Source organism: Pagrus major, chromosome 17, assembly GCF_040436345.1.
Source record: "Pagrus major chromosome 17, Pma_NU_1.0".
Classification (NCBI taxonomy): Eukaryota; Metazoa; Chordata; class Actinopteri; order Spariformes; family Sparidae; genus Pagrus; species Pagrus major.
In genome coordinates, this window is record NC_133231.1 from 1638517 (window position 1) to 1660889 (window position 22373).

General features: G+C 41.0%; 1 protein-coding gene across 1 annotated transcript in view; it reads left to right on the forward strand.

Moving 5' to 3' along the window:
- Window positions 1-304: 304 nt before the first annotated feature.
- Window positions 305-22373, forward strand: part of LOC141011999 (uncharacterized) — a 29724-nt gene continuing 7655 nt past the window's right edge. The window contains exons 1-2 of the mRNA XM_073485374.1: window positions 305-472; window positions 21631-21698. Coding sequence (XP_073341475.1) covers window positions 305-472; window positions 21631-21698 — 236 coding nt within the window. The remainder of the gene's footprint in view (window positions 473-21630; window positions 21699-22373) is intronic.

Consider the following 22373-nt stretch of genomic DNA (forward strand, 5'->3'; position numbering starts at 1 on the left):
GTTTTCCAATAATCAGAGGTGATTATGGAAAGACAAACCTGTTTCGGTGAGTTTGATTTTGTTTATGTTGAGTTTGTTTTAGGATGAGTTAACAGCAGACATCTCTGCAACACAATGTTGTTAGGTTTTGGTACTTGCAGACCCAAAAGCAGAGAGATGAGGATTGGTGCAAAGTAAAAAGGTTTATTTTAACAACAAAGGGCAATGATGAAGAGAAGGGCAGGCAGGTGAGCAGGAGGAGACGAGATGCAGTATTGAGTGGTCTCACTGGGTTACAGGGATGTAGCAGGCAGCACAGGTGACAATGGAGCTGAAGGCTGAGGAGAACGACGCCATAGAATTTGGTAGAGACAGAACAATCTGGCACCGAAGTGGAGACCAGGGTTATGTAGTTGCTGTTGATGAGTTTGATGAAGTTTTGCTGTGTCTCTCTCAAACCACACCCACAAGCACTCACACTGAGAAGGAGCAGGTGAGGGAAAGGGGGGGGGGGGGGACAGGTTAGGAAAAAACAACCGAAAACAAGACTGACACAGCACACACCGTGACAGGATATAATCTTTCTGTTGATATGGTGAGTTAACATTTTCAATGTTTACATGGTTAGCCCCCTTAAAGGACCCTAACGTTGTGTTTACAAGGTTTAGCCAATTCACTTCAAATCATATACAGTTTTAGATTTTTTGCATGCCAACCTATGTAGACCAGAGGTGTCTATGACCAACTACTTAAAGTAACACAAGTTTCAAGAATCTGTTAATTGGTGTTCATACTGCATGTAAATTAATGGTAACCAAGTAATGATGCTGTATAATTAAGACATTCCAAACTCTATGAGACAGCAGCATGCTTTTCAAAGGGTTGGCTCTGAAGTGTGTAGAAACAAGTGTTACGTCGTTCGTCAAGTGATACATCGTTCTCAAATGATTGAAATATTTTCTAATTATGATAATTGTACATTCTAATTAAAAAGACAAAAAAATACCACATGCAAGATGAAAATGTCATAATACATTCATTTTTATCATAAAAGATAAATATCTCCAAACTGACAGTTTTAACTAAACCACAAGATTCTGAATTCAGAAATATAAGTTAACACAAGAAAATGTAGTTGTTGTTGTCTTCATTAGTAATTGCTGTGAGCTTCCACAGATCCCTGATTATCTAACAATTATTATAATATTCGTCCACTCATTAAAGTCAAAACCATTATGTATGACCTAAGGTTAAAGCTGAGGATGGCCCACCCTTCAGTGCCGTGAAGATTGTAGAGAATATAAAGGATTGCCAAAATTTCATGGTTTCATTTGGATGGTAAAACATGGTGAGCCTGTGGGACTGTAGACTTACCAGTGGATGCTGGCTGTAGCTAATTATTGTTTCACTTTTTAATGAGGCTCCCTTGAGGCCTTCTCATTAAAAGAGTTGTCAGTGGCGGTAATCTAAGCGTGACCCATAAACCCATAACACACTGTTACAACCTAAACTGTTGTTGTTGGACTCCAGGCCAAGATAATATAATATGATTCCTTTGCTCAGGAAAAACATTAGAAGAACATTCCTTTGCTTAAGAAGACATAACAGTTTGGGTTAAAATCGTTGTATAGCCAGTGTATTGTCTCCAAAAAGACACTACAGTTCAAGACTTGATTACAAAGCTGCTGAAAGCAGCACACATCTGGGTTCTCACTTAAAGGTCCAATATACAACATTCAGCCTCACTAGATGTCAGGAAACAACTATTTGCTAAGATATAGTGAAGTAAAGACATTCTGAGCAGAGAGCAACTCTCTGTGTTTTTTTATTATTATTATTATTATTATTATTATTATTATTATTATTATTGAGCTTCTGTTTTTTGTTTTGGTGCGCATGCAATTTAGTGCATGTGAGCCCCCTCCCTTTGGAACCGTTGGACCACCCCATTTATAGACACAGTGAGCATGGTTGTGGGTGGTCTGACTTATGCCACTTTTGGGGACAAACACCAGAGTGCATATGCAGTATTCACTCTGGTGTTTGTCCCCGAGAGTGGCATAAGTTAGAACACACATGCACACGCACGCACACACACACACACACACACACACACACACACACACACACACACTCGCACTGCCTCTCACTCCCAACTCTGCAAGTTACTGAAGCAAATAATAGCCAAGATGGTCCACAAAAGGGTAACTTCATTCCGTTATCTCCTGTGTTGAGGGGATGCTTCCTCTGTGCGTGGCAACACCTGCTGCTGCTGAGAACAGCAGTGATAGAGAGGGCGGGGCGCATGAGGGAGCGAAGGGAGAGGGGAGGGTTTTTTGGTCTAACATGCTGGTACTGAACTGCGACCACTAGTGGTGCTCAATTTGGCATTTGGGACCTTTGACGATGCACGTCACACGGGTAACAGTCAATCAACACTGAAGGCTTAGTGCCACTGACAGGCACAGAGACAAGGCAGTGGAGGGGAGTTGCTCCGGTGAGCTGGTGGAGCTGCATTAGGAGGGTAAAGCAGCAAACATCACAATCCTCTACACTGAAGTATCAAAAATACCACATTCTTATGATTTGTTTCCGTTGTGACAAGCATGCCATGTTTCCCAATTACACCACTGAGAATGTTCGAATTTGTTGTAACGATAACATTAGCCTGTCTATGGCCTGTCTGAAAGCGTCATCCCACACATATGAGTTGGTGTTTTTAAATGTTACACATAACGTTAGCCAATAATAATGTATGCTAATGTCGAGTCTCTCAGAGCTAGCAAAAGAATGACATGCTATAGCATTATTTCTTCCAGTCATATTCTCTGTCTCAACAAGTTAACTGTAGCAACATTACTGAAGTGTGTGTTGAAGCAGTCTCTGACTCTTTCTGAGATAATTAATTTCATTTAGGCTACCCGAGTAGGCGACTGTACAAAAACAATTTTGAAGTACTTGACAGAGACTTTCGTTGAGTATTTTAATTTTCTGATACTTGATACTTCTACTCTGCCAAACTATGGAGGCAAATATTATACTTTTTACGCCACTAAATTTATTTGAAAACTGAAGTCACCAGTTGTGGATTCAGATTATTCATATAAAATAAAAATCAACAAATACATTGATATACTGTCGTAGATTAAGCTATCGAGCAGTATAAAAGCAATTAATATGAGCTCTCCCTTAACCACGTAAAGCAATGAACAGGTTTATTAGTGTATTATTAAATATATTCCAGTAGTATATTATTCTGAAGTGCACTTTTATGTTTTGGGAAACTAAATTGTAAACTATAAGTTCTATTTTAATCAAACATATAATTAAATGCAAGTGCATTTTTGCTAAGCTTGTGTTGAAGTTTGTGGGGTTTTTCTTTTACTGTAAATGCATATCGGTTGCAAATACCAGTTATCGGTCTCCTTGATTACTAAAAATCGGTATCAGCCCTGAAAACTCCATATCAAAACACAAATTATTAAGGCCATAGGCTGTACATTTTTATATCACAAGTTCACCACCGCAACTGGTTTCTTATCAGGTTCTTCAAATAAACCTAGAAATCCTTTAGTATTGTGGATGGCTTGAAAGTTTTACTTCTCTCTGGTTGTTTAGCCAGGAGGAAGTTCTTTAATACATCCTTTGATGTTCTTTGATGCCATCAGAGGAGGATGGCTCATCTACTTGTAGTCAGGTGAATGTAGCCGAAAATCCACACACAAATGTTCACATTGAATATCTATCACAGTGTCTGTTTTTTTGCCAATGAGTGGCAATAAAGCTTGAAGACTCATTAATACTATAATAACTCATATAACTCATTATAAAAGTAACATTGGAGAAGAGCAAAAGAAAATGAGTATTCATTTTCACATTGAGAAGACATTTATTACCCCTACAGCAGGATGCCATGATTGGTGTCCTGCTGTAGCCTGTGTGTGCTGGGTGTGTTTCCTCTCTGTGATTGGATGAGTCCTGTAAATTCACTGACATGTCTTTCATTGTGAGCACCAAACAGAAGAGAAAGGACACATTTGTCCTTCCCTTGAACGACTGTGTACGCTATGAGACTTCGCAGGCAAGCATAACTGATTGCACAGAACTCAAGCAGACCAAACACACATTTAGGTAATACTGTAATGTAGTGCACTGCAAACTGAGGTTCTCTTCTGCACCGTGGGCTGTTTGATGCCATTAGACTTGGTTCAAGGGAAGGATGAGGACAGCAGACCAATTATAATGGGGTTTGGGTTTACAAAGAGCTGCACTACAGTTCAGATTGTTTCAGTTGGGCAGACACACAAGACAGGAATCAGGGAGTATGTTACTTTATATCCATCATTTTCACTACCATGATTATCAGTGATTCTACACTGTATATATGGATGAAGCGTGATCTCTTTACCTGAAATTTGATACAAAATGTGTACTGCTAGTCCATTTAAAGGACAAGCATCTCCTGCGTGAAGAAGTATTGTAAACAAGTGTTTGAGAGAGTTTAGAGGATGACTCACTGCACAGTGGGAGTGAAGACTGGAACACCCCTCACTGACTTCAACCAGTTCTCATGGAACTAGTGTGGAATTTAAAGGCCACTCTCCGTTGTCCAGTGTGATGGCTCTCAGCATCACTACATCACCATCTGCTGGTGGACTCTTTTAAATCTGTATTTTCTAATTAGCTTGACCACCATTAAATGGCCTACTACACCAACTACATGGCCATGGGTTAAACTGAGATTTTTTCACAACATTTTAAAGGTGACATATTATGCTCATTTCTGCTTGTTGACATGGTTCCTTGATGTCTAAATGGAATGACAGTAACATGCTTTGGTCGAAAAAAACGAAGGATTGAGCACAGCAGGGGTGTTTACACACCAGTTTCACAGCCCTGCTCTAAGCGGCCGGTTTGAGTGCCTTTCCCTTTAATGCTAATGAGCTACTGCGTGCGCCGCCCACCTCTTCCTGCTGGGCGGAAGACGTGAGGACGGCATTGCGTGACCATGGCAACGAGCTATACACATTTGCGAAGCAACTTTTCTGTGTCCATGCCTGCATATAACTGATAGTAGCACAGCAGACATGTAGCATCTAACCCCTGTCTCCGGCTCCAAAACAAAGTAGTGATTGCTTTACTGCAGGTAACGTGCAGGTCACTGTCCTTTAGCACAACATGCTAATGAATAAACGTAGCTCACCATCCGCGAACAACTGAGACGATTTCATACAATCTCCTCTGCTTGTTCACGGCGGAACAGCAGCTCACCGTCCGCGAACAACTGAGACGATTTCATACAATCTCCTCTGCTTGTTCACGGCGGAACAGCAGCTCACCGTCCGCTAGCAACTGAGACATTTCACACCGTCTCCTCCCCATGTTCACGGCCGAGCAGTGGTTCACCGGCCGGTTAGAAGCGATAAAATCTCAATATCCTAATTCATTTTCTCAATTCACTGTCATGTTTTAAAAGAGTGCTGATATGACAAATTAACGTTTGGTAACATTAACATTATCGTGAATACTACGGCCAGTAAGCCCAACGTTGATGACTTCACATGTAATGTTAGTTCAGCCTCATATTTACATCGACGGTTAGCGTTAGCTCATGTGCTAAACGGCGTAACACAAACTACACTGTTTTTTAAATACTTACAGTTCCATCATTGACAGTGGGTATGGATCCATCTTTTAAGGGACAAGCTTGTTGCCAGTCCAGCGTCCAGTCCTGACCCTGGTTGCTGAAGCAGTCCGGCGTGAAGTGACTGGCACAGACCATAACGCTTTTGCTCACTCAAGCTGGGACGTTTCCCTGATAAATAAAATGTAGCCACTTCGCTCTGATATCCTCTTTGGTAGGGAGGCGATGTAGCGAAACAGGAAGATCCGTGCATCCGACGACAGAGCAGCAGTGCTTGGCTTTCGGGTTATACATAGTAGCGGTCAGGCTGTCGCGTACAAGTGAAGCGAGAACGAGAAAATGGCGGATCCTCGTTCAGGTAGCTGGCGTAGTGTGGGAGGAGATAGCCAGCGCGAGGGCTGGAGTATGCAAAAGACCAGATTGTTGCGTCACAATCCGGTCAAAATCCAAATGGCTCGTTTAGAGACTCAATTCCTGACTCCGGCAGGTACAAAATATTGACTTAGTTGTCGAAACTTATGCTTAAGGGGTGGGGAGGTACTCCGGATACGCAAATATACATACTAAACCAAGGAAAAAGTGAGTTTTGCATAATATGTCCCCTTTAAAGATGTTGATGGCTCATTCCAGATGCCATTTGTCACTTCGGTGGATAAAGTGAGCTCTGTTAGATTTGTATAAGGGGAAATAATGCATAATCAAGTCAAGAAAAAAGTTGAGCAGATTGACTAATGATGCAGGTTTAGAAAAAGCAGCTGCTAAACTGAACAAGCAAAGGGAGTCAGCATAGGAAAATTAGACTGGCCAACTTGATGTTATTTGGAGCAAGGAACTCAGTGACCAGTCTCAGGCTCAGGCAATCCTGCAGGCAGCCAGTCAAGCAGTGCACAGGGGAAGACATATTCCATGGAGGGGGCATGAGGTAAGGAAGCATGTCTGCAGTGAAATCTTGTGTCCTGGCTTTATTATCATATAGATATATTAATGGTTATCATTGGTAATCCATGTTTAAGACACCAAAATCACAGTAAATGCTCTGTGATGGACATTGCAGCACTGTTGTACGGTCCTGTCTACACATACTGCTTGCTGAAAGCAATGCTGTTTAAGATAAGTAATAACTTGCTGACATGTTAGCAAGATAGACTAGCTTACTATTCATATTTCTGACCACCAAAGATGAGTTATTAAAGTCAATTGTATTTCTTAATTATGAAGTTAAAAAATAGTACCATTACACAGGCATAATAGTGAGCAAGACCGGGACTAACAGCAAGTTGTTAATTAAAGCCTGAAATTGATATAGGTTTATCAGAATTTACTATATTTATTATTTATGAGAAAAGTATTTACAGAATGGCCTCATAATTGAGCATCAGACAACAATAAGAGAATTATTTACAGAACAAGTTTATATAAACTTGAATGAACCAACATTATTATCATTATCAGTTATCTGATAAGGATGTTGTAAGGTGAGGTGCAGGATATTATTACTATATATATTATATAATATATTATATTATATATTATTACTATTTTATTAGTAGTTTTTAAAAAAAAAAAAAAAAACCCAGTTCATTCTCTCCCCTTCCACTTACATATATAGCAGGTGAGTCCGCCTTTCCAGTTCAAACTGGCCTATCAGGGCAGATCTCTACTATGGAGAGTTGACAAGGTTAAATAACAAATACACATTGTTTTCTTAACTTTCTCATACCAACAAGATCTAAATTAATTCTTCAACATATTAAGATAACTACTGTACATTCAAAATAAACAAATAATTTGTACATCATCCAGTATTTATCTTAATTACTTGCATTTCATCACACATCCACTATCCAATCAAATCTGAGCACACGCTCATACACCACATAAAAAGGCTACTGTTGAGGCGTGCTTCCTCTTTCATCACCAGCACAAGATGGCCACCACAAAGGACTCAAACTCTCACAGGTTATTGCTTTGATTACAGCATGTCTTTTAATATATTTTGAGAAATAAACTTCTTCCCTTCTCAAACTCTAATACTGAGTGCAATTCTTTGTATTTATCAATAATGTTTTGGAACTATAATTTAAATAAAGGAAACAGAAAACTGTGTGTGAATGTATGTCCACCTTCCTGAACAAAAAAGGGTTAAGCACATAGTGAGGAAGCTGGTGCTTCATCACAAAGGAATTTGCTTTTTACTCGGATGACACTTGTATTCGTAAAAGTACATTATCTGTAGTGGATAATTTCAGCAAGATTACACAAAAACTACTAAACAGATTTCTACAAAACTTGGATGGAAGGTGGAAAAGACCCCACAACTTTTGGTCTGGATAAAGGGACAGATCCAGGAACTTTTTCTCACTTTCTTGGACATTTTGAGATGGGGCATTTTTCAACATTTTCCCAGGGAATAATGCATGGAAATCTGGTGTATTCAGGTATCTGGTATCTATGTTTGAGTACAATTTGATCCTAATAAAAATCAAGATCTAGCAAATTTAAATATAGGCATGATTGAATTAAAGAGGACTCTTGGGCCTTGGCGGCGGTATGCGCCCTACTGAGAGCCATGACAATCACATGACAATCTAGTTTGTCATCCTCTGAACTGCTGCATAGGGATAGTTTTATCATAGAACGAAGTTCCAATGAGAGCTGTTCCTGGTGAGGTCTGTGAATAATCCATAGCAATGGGGACACTGTTGTGCTATTAAGTTTGATAAAAGGTCCAACAGTATCACTGCAGTGATTCCCCAAACGTTTACAAGCCTGCATGAAAATATGAAAATACATAAAAATCTGTACTTTTTAAAATAACGGTGTAGATTTATCTGCCCTTTAATTATTAGTGTCTAGTTTTATTGGTTTATTTAATTTTTTATTTTTTATTTTGTATTAATCTATAGTATGTTGATGATGTCCCATAAACAATTTAGTGTGTTCTGGCTGAAAGGAAATAACACCAACATATGAATAAAAGCTTTCTATTATGGAACACAACAGACAGAAGGCATAAAAACAGTTATACTGTAAAGCTGCAGGTATAATAAATCTGTCCTGTCCTTTAGGCTGTGGCTAGATATTATATAGCCTTAACATAAGTAATACTAACTCTCAGGCTGTGTAGGAAAAATAATGTTTTCCTTGCAAATGCACCTTAGCTCATTTAAGGAATTAAATGAGCTAAGGTGCATTTGCAAGGAAAAATTCAAGATAAATTGAAAAAACTTCTGGACCAATAAAGAAACAGCAGGCAAATGTGTCTGCTATAATTGATTAATTTCTTGGATTATACATGTATATCTAATTATGGATTAAGATTAATCAAAATTAATGTTACAGCTATAGTTGGTGATGTTATTCCTGTCCCCATAGGTAGTTGTCCACTGCATTAGTGCAGTAATACAATAATAATAGTATTGCAGTAATCTTATTTCCACAGTACCCTGCTCCTTTTACTGTTCCAACAAATCAGCTGTAGTGACCACTCGATGTACACATACCCTTTGAAGGTTTTCTGGATCCCATTGAAGGATGGCTTTCGCATGAATACATTTATGTTTCCTCTCTGCAATCTCAGCTGGAAGTCTTGTTTCTTCCCATTCCTCATCTCCTCAGAGGCATTTAAGTGATTGGAACATCCTCGTTTGGCAGACCCGGGGTGACTTATGGGTCACGAGGAGGAGGATGGAGGAGGGAAGATACAAGGAAGCATAATTAGCTAAAAGGAGAGCATGCATTGAATCTGAAAAGAGAAAAAAACAATATGTTTGTCTCACAATTCTCTTGGACTTCTTTGTCAGTGGCTCTCAGCTCCAAACCCATTGATTTGTAATGATGAAGTAATCTTATAAATGGCTCAAAAATACATGGGCACTGTGTTTTTTCCCCAAATGCTACTCTAACAGTAGTACATTTCTTGGAGACTATATTCACCAGCAGATTGATCCACATTTGGTGCTTTTGTGAGTATTTCAGGCAACAGGACAATGTGTGTGGGTGTGACGACCCCTTCCGACCCCTTTATGATTACGTGTGTTTTTACCAGCTCCTGTATTGAGGCAGAGTGGCAGGATGTCAGGAGACTGTGTCACACCTGAAGTAACATCCTCTGATCACTGCACCTGCTATATGAGGGTTGGATATCTCTCCCTTGCACTCCCAACCAGCAGGGTTTTATTTTGGGTTTTGGGTTAGGTCTAATTTGGTTCAATTTGACGGACCACTAAGGTCGCTTATTATTTTCAGTTTCTTTCCAGTTCACTGTTACTGTTTGGTTAGGTTTAGGCAACTTAAACACTTGGTTAGGTTTCGCAAATCGTGGTTTGTGTTAAAATAGACATTTCACAATGATAAACACGTTGAAAAGTATAATGGTACATTTTGAAACCTTGAAAGTCAGAGCTGGGAATGACTTCATACCTGAATTGTATTCCAGAACACAGCACAACGAGTCAGAAAACCAGTTCTGGTCAGGTTAGCCATTGTTCGCACCTGTTGATAACAATGTATTACACGCAGGGTTTAATTTGTGACTCATTTATGTGTTTTTAATAGTTTGTAGACAATGGAGCCTTATGGCATAGAGGAATAAGATATATAAGTGTGATACTCACAAAATAAGTGTTTTGTTGAGATATTAGTATTGTTTTATTTCCTCTGAGAGTCACTTTCTAGTTTATTGCTATTGTATTATTTTATTATAGTCTGTCTAATTCAGAATGAGAAGTCACACAGAGAAACACACAATGACGTGCTGTTGCGTGAAATGGACACTGGGTGGCAGCACGTAGTGACAGCGTCACTAGGACTCTTTCCAATGCATCGTGGAAGCGGGGCTCATAATCCAGATGAATGGAGAATGAGCAACAGTTGTCCTGCTTCGCTGATTTCTGTGTTATATTTCCAGGTTAGTAACTCACCTTTTCTGTGACTTCAGATGGTTATAAGTTAATATGAATACCCGGTGATGTGTGGTCCATAAGCTAAAAGGTCGTTAAGTGTGTAAATAACGTAAAGTGTCACAGTACGTGATGACTGTAGTGGAGAAAATGGCGTCCAGCGCCGTAACCAAATGTTTACTTTTATTTGTTTCTTTCGGCTCCTGGGCATTTGTGGGTTATTATTGTATGTGTGAAAATCTGTTGTGTGTGTGTAGTGCATTGCTCGAAATGTTGAAGCTAATGCTAATGTGCAGTTTAAGATCAGCTACGGCTGCAGCCTTGGTGGAGGGCACACACATAAATTGTCAACAATGCTATGGTTCAAGTTAACGGGTTAAAGCAGCAAGCTATGAGCCAGCCATGCTTATTATTTCAGTTTGTGTTCATATAGTGTAAATGTGAAATAGTTAAACTGCAAGGGAGATTTATTCTGTTATATTAAGTGAGCACTTAATGTACTAAACGTACTTTATGTACAGTTATATAAAGAAAAGACTCTTTCCATGAGAGGATGAAGATGATGTGTGTAAGGCCGAAGTGCATACATGATTGATGATAGACAGGTGACATGATTAAAAGGGAAAATGTTGATCTTTGGTTTAATACAAATTTTCGATAAGTTTATTTCTTGAAAATATGTAAAAATAGCCATTTAATGTGAATGTTAATTAGAGATGGTTAATACTAGTGCTTGAATGCAGACAAAATAACAGAAATAATTCATGGTTGCAGTGTAAAGGTTAAAATGAATGTGAGAATAAATATAATCCAGATGAATGGAGAATGAGCAACAGTTGTCCTGCTTCGCTGATTTCTGTGTTATATTTCCAGGCTCCTATCAGAGGATTATCTATATGTCTGTCAGTGGGGACCAAGCCGGTACCCGCTACATAAGGCTTTGGATACACTCACAATACTTGTCAGATAGATTTATTGTTGTTATTTAGTGAAGTTTTTTGACAAAAAGAAAATATATAATATCACCCTACTTATCATTTAAAGGGACTTGGGGCAGTATCAAGAAATAAGACTCAATAGTGACACGACGGCCGTTGCGGCCGTTAGGGTAACTGCAGCCATCAGCCGAGTTGGCGCGGCAGCGCGCATGAACTCTTCACAGCAGTGCAGCTGATGCCTTACCTCTACACACACGAAGCAGCCGGGAAGCCGGCTCACTGTGTGTAGCAACACACAAGCTTGGCGATTTACCGTTACAGTTGATGCAGTCTGAAAGGCACAGGCGAAAGCAAAGACGGCATATTGGGGGACAGAAATATCATCTCTGATACGGGATTGCTGTGTGTAAGCGGCTAATGTTAATACACAGACACAAACACATGGATTAAAGCAAAAAAAAATCTTTTGACTGAAATGTTTTTTCGAGCTGTAGCCAAGTCATATTCCCAATTTGTAATTTGTGAAACATGTTACAGGGCATTTTACTTGACATGTGCTAAAAAAATAAGATAAGATTTACAGCCTCACCCCACACCATGTTCTCTAATGCAGACATCAAGTTTAAATATTTGACCAACAGTGTTTTACAGGAGGATGATCTGAACAGCTGTTCTATTCACACTTAAAATGTTTTTTGTCTTTTCAATGTAATTTTTAATCTATGAAATCAATCTGTGCCTTTTTTTGCCAAGCTTCTCTCAAGTTTTACTCTTTCAAATAATCAACCATCTACAGAACTTTTCAGTACGTTATTTTTCTACTTCTTCTTCTCATCATCATTATCATCAATTATTATTATTATTATTATTATTAATATTGTTTAAAGTGACAGAAACAGAAAAATACATCATACAAGCAGCAACTTTTGCAGCCTTGTCAGTCTGATGGCGAGTTATCACCTTTCTGTCATCACTAACATGCTGTTAATAATCAAAGAAGCTCTGAGGCTTTGTTCTATATGTTATAATACAAGATTTCAGCATTGAGCTACAATCAGGCTACATTCATGATTTTGTACAGTCAAACAAACCAAAAGCTTCTTATTGATCATCATTATAAAGTTTCAGGGCGTTCCTGTAACCATGGTAACTCACGGTGCCAGAGGGGAGGGAGAGACGCTGAATGAAGCCGTTTACACAGATACACTGCAGACAAAGTCCAGACTATAGTTGTTATTTCACACATGTAGCACACAACAGGAGACTCTCCGTGTCAGACGAGTTATCTCGTGTTGACTAAACTCAAAAACTTTTTTGATAATTGACAACGTAGCAGCAAGACGAGTCCTTGCTAGCTAAGCAGCTAAACTTAAGCGCCGCTCCGTGTTGAGATCCCGCCCTGTGTGGGTCACTACACTGTCATTGGTCAGGCGCGCACACGCTGTTAACGATACAATTGGCTGTAAAGTGTGACAATCTGTCAATAAAAATCAGCCAACAGTTCTCCTCCGATCTACATTGATCTCACAAGTCGCCTCTGTTAAGTTTGAAGGACGGAAATCCGTCGTAGCGACGGAGAACTTTAATCCATGCAAACAAACCGTTAGCCTGTGGCTACAGCCAGCTGCTAACGTCACCTCCCGGATAACAGGTTGGGCTTTCGGTCCCATATATAAAGGGACATATTTCTAACTATTCGGTTTCAGACTAAAGGACCGTGGAAAATGCGCAGTCTGTAACTATTCAGTGTTACACAGCGGTGGACTAAGTTACATGTTTGCAGCTAACGCTACTTTGCACGTTAGGTCACTCCGAGTCCTCAGTGATCTCATATGATTTTCAAATCAAGCTATAAACATGACCTGTAATGTTTTCTTACCTGGTTACTAGGAAATGAGCCATGTCAGCATCTGTTCTCAGTCCCAATTCAAGTTGAAGCTGCCTCCATGAGTCAAACGCGTATCCGATGTTTATTCGGGTGCCAGCCCGGCTTCTGTCATAATTTTGTTTTGACTCACGACATGCCGCTGATAAAACCTTTGTTTTCTTCTTAGTATGACTTTTTAGTGGACTTTGTGTGGTGGTGGGTCATTTGCTGGCCGTAGCAGAATCCATTACTACCCAAACACTAGTTTGGGTTCACCGCGCTTGTCTTCTTCCCGTATCCAAGTTGAAAGCCATCGAGGATGCGCATTCAGCGTCATCTTACGTCACGTCCGCAGGACTGCGCGGGAAATTCGGACACCGAATTGCAGTACATTATGCAGCACACAGCCTGTTCAAGGCAATGGAGAGATACGTGGGTGGGCTCATTCTTTTTGGTTTTGAACGCTTTATCACCCATTAGCATTAAAAAACTTAAAATGCATGTTTATTTTTTCACAAATCCTGCCCCAAGTTCCTTTAAGCAGAAATACAGAATATTTTTCATGTATATTCTGTCAACAAAAATGACACATTTTGTTATTTATCATAATTTTTATTCTGAAACAAACTGTTGAACCTCGTACACAGTTTAAATCCTTGTAGAGGTTAAAAAAAACTACCACACTAAATGATTTAAAACTGGTATTCATTTATTCAAGCATGATACATAATCATTTAACTACACTGTACAGTTCCTATTCACTTTTTAGACTGTAGAGTCTGTCCCAGTGCATGTGACTGTTTTTTCTTGCACCGTTAGTGTGTGCGGGCTGCCTTGGTGCATGTCTGTGTAAAGTCTGATGGTCTCCATTAAATGGCCTGATGAGGAGCTTTGTAAAGCCACACTGTTGCTACACAACAAGATGCATTTTTAAAGAGCAGCACTGTGTTTGAATGTGTCGCAGAAAATGTTACTGTCACTTACAATCCTGCTTTATTCCATCCCACACACTTCCACCACTCCTAACACACAACTGTTCCAACCAGACTCTTTAATTATGGAGGCAGGTTAGTGTTTTAATGGAGACTGCGTGTCGGTTTGTGGAGGAGTCTGCCTCTATGTATGTATGTTTTAGTATGTGTATGTGATTATGTGTCCTCTCTCTATCTAGAAGAATGGGGAACTGTGACCTCCTGTCACTGGTTTAAAAAGACCAACCAGCAAAGTGAAGTGAAGGATAAAATTAACAATTGCTCCTCTGGAAGTAGTTTCTATTGGTTATGATAACAATGTGCTCACTGAAGTAACTGCTGAGATCTGGGAAAACTTACGGATGGAGAAACACAAGCAGTCAGTTGATCGGACAGGTTGTACACAAGCCAAAGATTATACATTTCTAGCTTATCCAATCAATTTCCTCACTGTATCTTTGGCTGTAGTGGATAGCTGTGATTAGCAAGTAGCTCAGTTAGTTGCGGAGCTAAGTGGCCCTGTTAGCTGACAGGAGTCTGCCTGGATTGCAACCTTGGATGATGGGGGGGACTCACTGCAGTCAATGGGGCTCAGTCAACCAGGTTCAGCTGTCTCCCAGAAAACTCTAGGGACGAGAAGACACAGCAGGCGGAGATAGGATAGGCATGAATCAGCAAAGTATCTTACTTGGTGAATTGAGGATTTATTTCAACCAAACCAGAGGTTATTGTGGAAAGACACACCAAGACTGTTTTGGTGAGTTTTATTTTGTTTATGTCGAGTTTAAAATAAGTGTGTTTTACAATGAGTTAACAAGTTAAATTAGTTAAGTAGTAGTTAAAAGAGAAACTTGAATTCAGATGGTGTACAGTTGTAATTTTCTGCTTGGTAAGGAAAATAGGTGTATCACCTTTCTTGTCATTTGTGAGTTTTATTTTGTTTACTTATTAGACTAAGTAGCAAATTTACTGTTTTTACACTCCCAGCTCCCAGTGCGTCAGTACACCATGATATCACTAGTGGTTGGGTTACAGATGCAACAGAGCTTTCTGTGAAGAGATAAAACAGACTTGAAACTCTGAACCAGAGAGAGCAGTGAAACACTGCTTTTCAGCTTGGTGTAGAAAACAATGAAACAATGTCAACCTGTCAACAGAACTGCTTTAATAAAGATACGTGGACAAATGGAATGAGTAATGCAATTCCTTTCAAGGATACATTCAGTAATTTGTGCTATTTTACTGCACTAAACCAGGTGGCACTATTATAACAACTTTATACTATGCGATTTATACCATGCAAATTCTCTGCAAAATAAGTATTTCCATAATATTGAGCGACTTGTCCCTCCCTGTGTAGATAGAATCACTGAAGCCTTTCTACTAAACAGTCTGTCTTCCCTGACAAATAAACAGCTGGTGATGAGTTCAACATGGAAAAGAAAATATAGGAAGCAATAACCTACTGGATATGAAATATACAGAAGAGCTTTAGAAGTGTGTTCATACTGTAATTATCACTATCAATCTCTGATTACAAGATATCCTCGCTCTAGGATATTACTGCAGTGTATTAAACCAGATCAGATTGCTGATAAAGGGCTGAAATGAATATAGAAGGTATTGCACTGAAATGCACAGTTCATAAACAAAGGTTGTGTTGCAGATTTTCATCACACTGTTGGGTTTTCATTTGAAGATTAGGTTAAAGAATAAAGCAGATAGTGTTGATTGGAGAGTAAAATTTTATTTTTAAGTTTATATATATATATATACTTTATAGTTTAGACATACAGCTCATAATCTTAACTGTCAACCACACATAGCAACACAGAAAAAGCAATTACTTAACCATTTGGCTAGGTTTTGACAGCAGAATATGTCACAGATGTAATCATTTAGCTTTAAAATTTGTACTGACCCCTTTTGCATCCCAGTTGCCAGAATAAAATGTTAGCAGCTAATGTTTCTGTAAACCACAGATACGCCCGTCCATACGTATGTAATGTAACCTATTGAGATTTGTAAAACATGTGTGATATCATGGTCATATTACATGTCTATTAGCTTTTATATTGGGAGGTGGCAGGAACAGTGGTGGAGTTACGGGAGAGGGGGCTGCCAAGCCAGTGACCGTGGTGCCAGTCTGCGTTTCAGCATTTGTAAGTGTGAAAACACTGAATACTCCTGACAAGGGACCACAGTGTTCCAATATTTGTAAATAGGATACCACTGGATATTTTTACGGAGACCTTGGGACAATTTCCACCTATGTTTGTCTCGACAAAAAGCTGATATTTTTATCTACACCTTGGGACAGTTCCAGCTATGTTTGTACTGGTACTTTAAGCCAAACCATGATGTTTTCCCAACCATATCAAGGTGGTTTTTGTGCCTAAACATAACCAGAGCATTACAGTATTTTGATGAGAGAGAAATAGAAAATTACCCCCATGAAAAAGTTGCAACATAAAGTAAAGTCAACTCATATAAAACTTATAATAATATATCTGTGGTTTTGCAGAAATGTATGATTTATTCTGGCAATTTGGTTGCCTTTTGTCATGGAAAGAAAGTTGTGGCAGTATGTAGTTGTAGAAGCCTAAAAAGACAATTGCATTACTGAGCACCCCCACTTACAGGGGTGGCACAGTGGAGCTGTGGTTAGCATTGTCACTGCAAGAAGGTTCTAGGTTCAAACCCAGGCCTTTATGTGAGGAGTTTGCATGTCCCCCCTGTGTCTGCATGGGTTTCCTTCAGGTACTCTGGCTTCCCTTGACAGTACAACGACATGGAGGTCAGACTCTAAATTCCCTGTATTGTGAATGTTTTTTTGTCTCCATATGTAAGCCCTGGAATGAACTGGCAACCTGCCCAGGGTGTTCCCTGCTGCTCACTCAATGTCAGCTGGGTTCAACTCCAGCCCCCTGTGATGCTATAAGCAGTTATAGATAATGAATGGATGGACGGACAAAGATAAGTTATGATCAGAATGGTGGCACTTCTGTCAACATTTTCGTATTGTCTGGTATAATGACAGTTACAGCTACTAACCACCAATAGCAGGGCTTTTTAGGCCTGTCACTCAAAGCTGCAGTTATCAACACTTTTACATTGTTGGTTTTTATGGCCTACAAACTGCCTTGTTTCTCAGGGCAGAAGGCAACTCTTTTTTGATAGGAAAAAAGCTGATAAACCGACTGTACCTGCACAGCACCAAACAGAAGCCAGAGAAACTAAATGACAAACTGGCAAACATAGTGGTGCTTATACCAGTTAAAGAGCAAGATATTTTTTTTCTCAGGAATTGGTCGAGACCAAAACAGAGCTGCAAGAAAAGTGATACTGTACTAACTTGTTGGGTGGCCACAATCATACCTTCAAATGAATGCTAATGTTGCTCTGTGCTGTGACTTATCACTTTATGAGGTGATAATATATCAGATGTTGTGTTTTTAGCCTGTCCTGCTGCCCCCAAGTGGTATACAGACATACAGAAGAAATGCAGGTTTAATTACTAGTTCACTCATTTGTAAGTATGATAAATCAGGACCTAGACATAAAAAAAAAAACCACCTGGTGTTGAGTAGAAACCAATCAGATTTGAACATGCAGTGTGTGATGAAACTATCCTGCGTGTCTCATAGCACACAGCAGACAAGGTTTAGGCTCAGTACCTTTTGGCTTGATGCATTTTGCGGTAATGTTCAGCATTACCGCTTGCAGCTTGTGACCTTCTCCACTCAGTCACAAGCTCACTGCAGACACAGCACCCACAGGCCCTCTTCCTCATCTCTGGGGACTTCAATCATGCCTCTCTGTCCTCCACGCTGCCCACATTCACACTGTATGTCACCTGCCACACCAGGGACAATAAAACACTGGACTTATTTTATGCCAACAGCAAGGAGGCATACAACTCAGCCCCCCTCCCTCCCCTGGGAAGATCTGACCACAACCTGGTTCATCTCCTGCCTGTGTACATGCCCCTCGTAAACAGGCAACCAGTGGAGACCCGCACAGTTAAGACATGGACTGAGGAGTCTGAAGAGGCTCTGAGGGACTGCTTCGACTCAACTGTGTGGGAAGAACTGTGTGTTTCTCATGGGGAGGACATCGACAGTTTAACAGGATGCATAACGGACTACATAAACTTCTGTGTTGAAAACACTGTACCCACCAGGACTGTGCGGTGTTTTTCTAACAGCAAACCCTGGATTAATCCTGAGATAAAGGCTCTCCTTAAGGAAAAAAAGAGGGCCTTTAGGTCAGGAAACAAGGAGGAGCTGAAGGCTGTGCAGAGGGAGCTGAGGAAGAAGATCAGAGAGGGGAAGAACAGCTACAGGAGGAAGATGGAGGACCAGCTGCAGCAGACTAACATCAGTGGAGTCTGGAAAAGCCTTAAAACCATCTCAGGGCTGAGGAAACCAGACTCTCAGGCTGCCGGGGATCAGACGTGGGTGAACGACCTGAACCTATTCTTCAATAGGTTTGACCAGACACCCACCCCTCCCCCGGCCCAGTCATCTCTGCTGCCCCCCACCACCTCTTCCATCCCCCCTGTTTCCTGCCCCATTCTCACCTCTACCTCCCTCTCCACTGCTTTCAGCCTGCAGACACCCCCCACTGCCCCCCCTGACATTCACCCACCTCCCCCACCCGACACTCAGCCCCCCTGCTCCAATCTGTCCCTCTCCACTATCCAGGTGAGGAATGAACTGAGGAAGATGAAGGTGAAGAAGGCCACGGGTCCAGACGGGATCAGCTCCAGGCTCCTCAAGTCCTGTGCAGACCAGCTGTGCAGGATTGTGGAGTACATCTTCAACATGAGCCTGAAGCTGGGAAAAGTGCCACTGCTCTGGAAAACCTCCTGCGTGGTACCAGTACCAAAGATCCCTCACCCTAAGGACTTCAACAGCTGCAGACCAGTTGCTCTCACTTCACACCTGATGAAGACCCTGGAGCGGCTGGTCCTTGTCCATCTCCGCCCTCTGGTGGGTCCTTTTATGGACCCACTCCAGTTTGCCTACCAGCCTGGCATCGGAGTGGACGACGCCATCATCTTCCTCCTGGACAGATCACTGTCTCACCTGGAAAAGCCTGGAAGCACTGTGAGGATCATGTTCTTTGATTTCTCCAGTGCTTTCAACACCATACAGCCTGCGCTTTTGGGGGACAAGCTGGAGCTCACGGGGGTGGACCAACACCTCACGAACTGGATCCTCGATTACCTCACCGACCGGCCACAGTATGTGAGGACTCGGGACTGTGTGTCGGACACAGTCGTCTGCAGTACGGGGGCCCCACAGGGAACAGTCCTGGCCCCTTTCCTGTTCACCCTTTACACTGCTGATTTCTCCCACCAAACACCCCACAGCCATCTACAAAAGTTCTCTGACGACTCTGCTATCGTCGGCCTCATCAGGGACGGGGATGACAGAGCCTACAGAGAACTTATTCAGGACTTTGTGGACTGGTGCCAGCGGAACCACCTCCAGCTCAACGCCGGGAAGACCAAAGAGCTGGTGGTGGATTTCCGCAGGCGCAAACAACCCTGCACACAAGTGGACATCCTGGGAACAGACATTGAGATGGTGACGTCTTACAAGTACCTGGGAGTTCACCTGAACAATAAACTGGACTGGACTGATCACACTGCAGCAACATACAAGAAAGGTCAGAGCAGACTCCATCTGCTGAGGAAGCTCAGGTCCTTTGGGGTGCAGGGGGCACTCCTGACAACTTTCTATGACTCTGTGGTGGCATCAGCCATTTTCTATGGAGTAGTCTGCTGGAGCAGCAGCATCTCGGCAGCAGATAGGAAGAGACTTGATAAACTTATCAAGAAGGCCAGCTCCATCCTGGGATGCCCTCTTGACCCAGTGCAGGTGGTGGGAGAGAGCAGGATGATGGACAAGCTGTCATCGCTGCTGGTGAAGGAGTCCCACCCCCTGCAGGTCACTATCACTGCACTGGTCAGCTCCTTCAGCGACAGGTTGATACATCCCAAGTGTGTGAAGGAGAGGTATCGCAGGTCCTTCCTTCCTGCTGCTGTCAGACTGTACAACCAGCACTGCTCCCAGTAGACCTCACATGTGCACTGTGCAATACTAAACTCTACATATATCCACACACTTTCTGGTTTGCACTAATTGGACAATTTTTTAATACCCATATTTATTATTTAATGTTTGTAAATAAAAATACCAAACTGCTTATACTTACACTGTTCATATTATAAATACTATGTCATATTGTAAATACCAAGTTCATATTGTAAATACTATGTATATACGAGTTAATTCTATTTCTTATCTCTATTATATTGTTTATTTTTTACTTTTTATTATTGTTTAAGTGTGATACTTTCCTTTGGCTGCTGTGACTAAGGAATTTCCCCATTTGCGGGACAAATAAAGGATTTCTGATTCTGATTCTGATTCTGATTCATTAAATCAATAAGCTATGGATTATAATGGCTTGAATATATTAACCGTGTAAGGCAAAAAAGTCCCCAGCTCGTTTCCTGCACTCTCCTCAATTTAGAAACCCTGTGTGTAACCCTCCCCCAAAACACAACATGAGATGCTCTGAGCTTGATTAATCAAGTATTAACCCTCTAGGCGCCAGAGTTTATTTAGGAAAATATTCCGTTTGGATTTTAAGATTTCAAAAGGCTGTAGCTTGGAAGTGGTGAGAGATAAATTCATAGTGTAAATGAGAAAAATATTCATAATGACCTAAAGTTTGTGATGGGAGTAAATTTATTCATCTAATTTGCATATTGTGACGTCACCAGGTGGCAGCCATATTGGATTACATAACTTTCAGTAAAACTGATTTTTGAACATATTTACACAGAAAAAAAAATATTTATACTGTCATCTCATCCTCAAAATAAAGGAACAGGAGTGTGATGGGAGTAAATTTACTAATCTAATTTGAAAATCACCAGGTAAAATTCAGTAAAACGGAATTCTGAACATATTTACACAGTAGATTTTTTTTCATTTCATTTCATTTTTTCATAGATTTTTTTCATCCTCTCATCCTCAGAGTAAATGAACAGGAATCTGATAGGAGTAAATTTCCTAATCTAACTTGTATATCAACAGGTAAAATTCTATTTTTATAGTTTTTTTTTTGTTTTGTTTTTTGTTTTTTTGGTCTTTTTTAGATTTTTTGGTGGGGGGGACTTGAACTTATACACATCTATCAAGATGGCATTGTTTGGGGTTTTTCAGTGTGTGGTATCTTTCGTTGCAAGGCACGGCACACAGACCTACTCCACACTGACTGCACCTGAACTGTGTCTGGCGTCGCCCCTTAGGACGGGTGCGATCCGAGCAAACTACGCAATCCGGACGATCATCAGCGTTGCGGAGCCAGTGACGTTCAGTGAGCCGCTGTGACATTTCTCCCCCTTCCACTGAAGGCCTTCCTCCCTTCTTGCCTTCCTTCTTGGAGTAACCCTCTAGTAAAGCAGTCACAATGTCCTGGATGAAGGCCTTCAGTGGTTTGTGTGGGCCAGGACTACACCGACTGTAGATGATGTGGGCATTGACCACACTGATGCTAAGAACCGCGTTGATAATGCGGTTGTACCATTTCCTGGATCGGTGTGGAAAGAGGTATGTTTTCATACGCTGATCAGCCGTATCAACTCCCCCCATAAAGGAGTTGTAACTGTCAACGCACTCTGGTTTCTTGATGTCACGAAAACCAGTCGCATTTGCTTTTGAACGTATACGTTTCTGAACGCATGTGTTCCCGTGAACTGATGTCAGCATGGTGAGACGCTTTGTGTCATGCCACGCACAAGCCAGCAATTTGCCATGCCACATGAACACAGGCTCATCTCCCCTTTTTGAAGGCAACTGAGCTGGTTTCAGGCCCCGTGGCATCCCTCGCCTGTTGCAGTTCACTGTCCCACACAGTCCCGTTCCGTTAGCTGCTAACTCGTTAGCTAAGGCTGGCGAAGTGTAGTAACTATCCATATACACCTCATGCCCTTTTCCAACGTATGGAGCCATCAGCTTATGGACAATAAAATGGGTCGCACCGAGATGATCA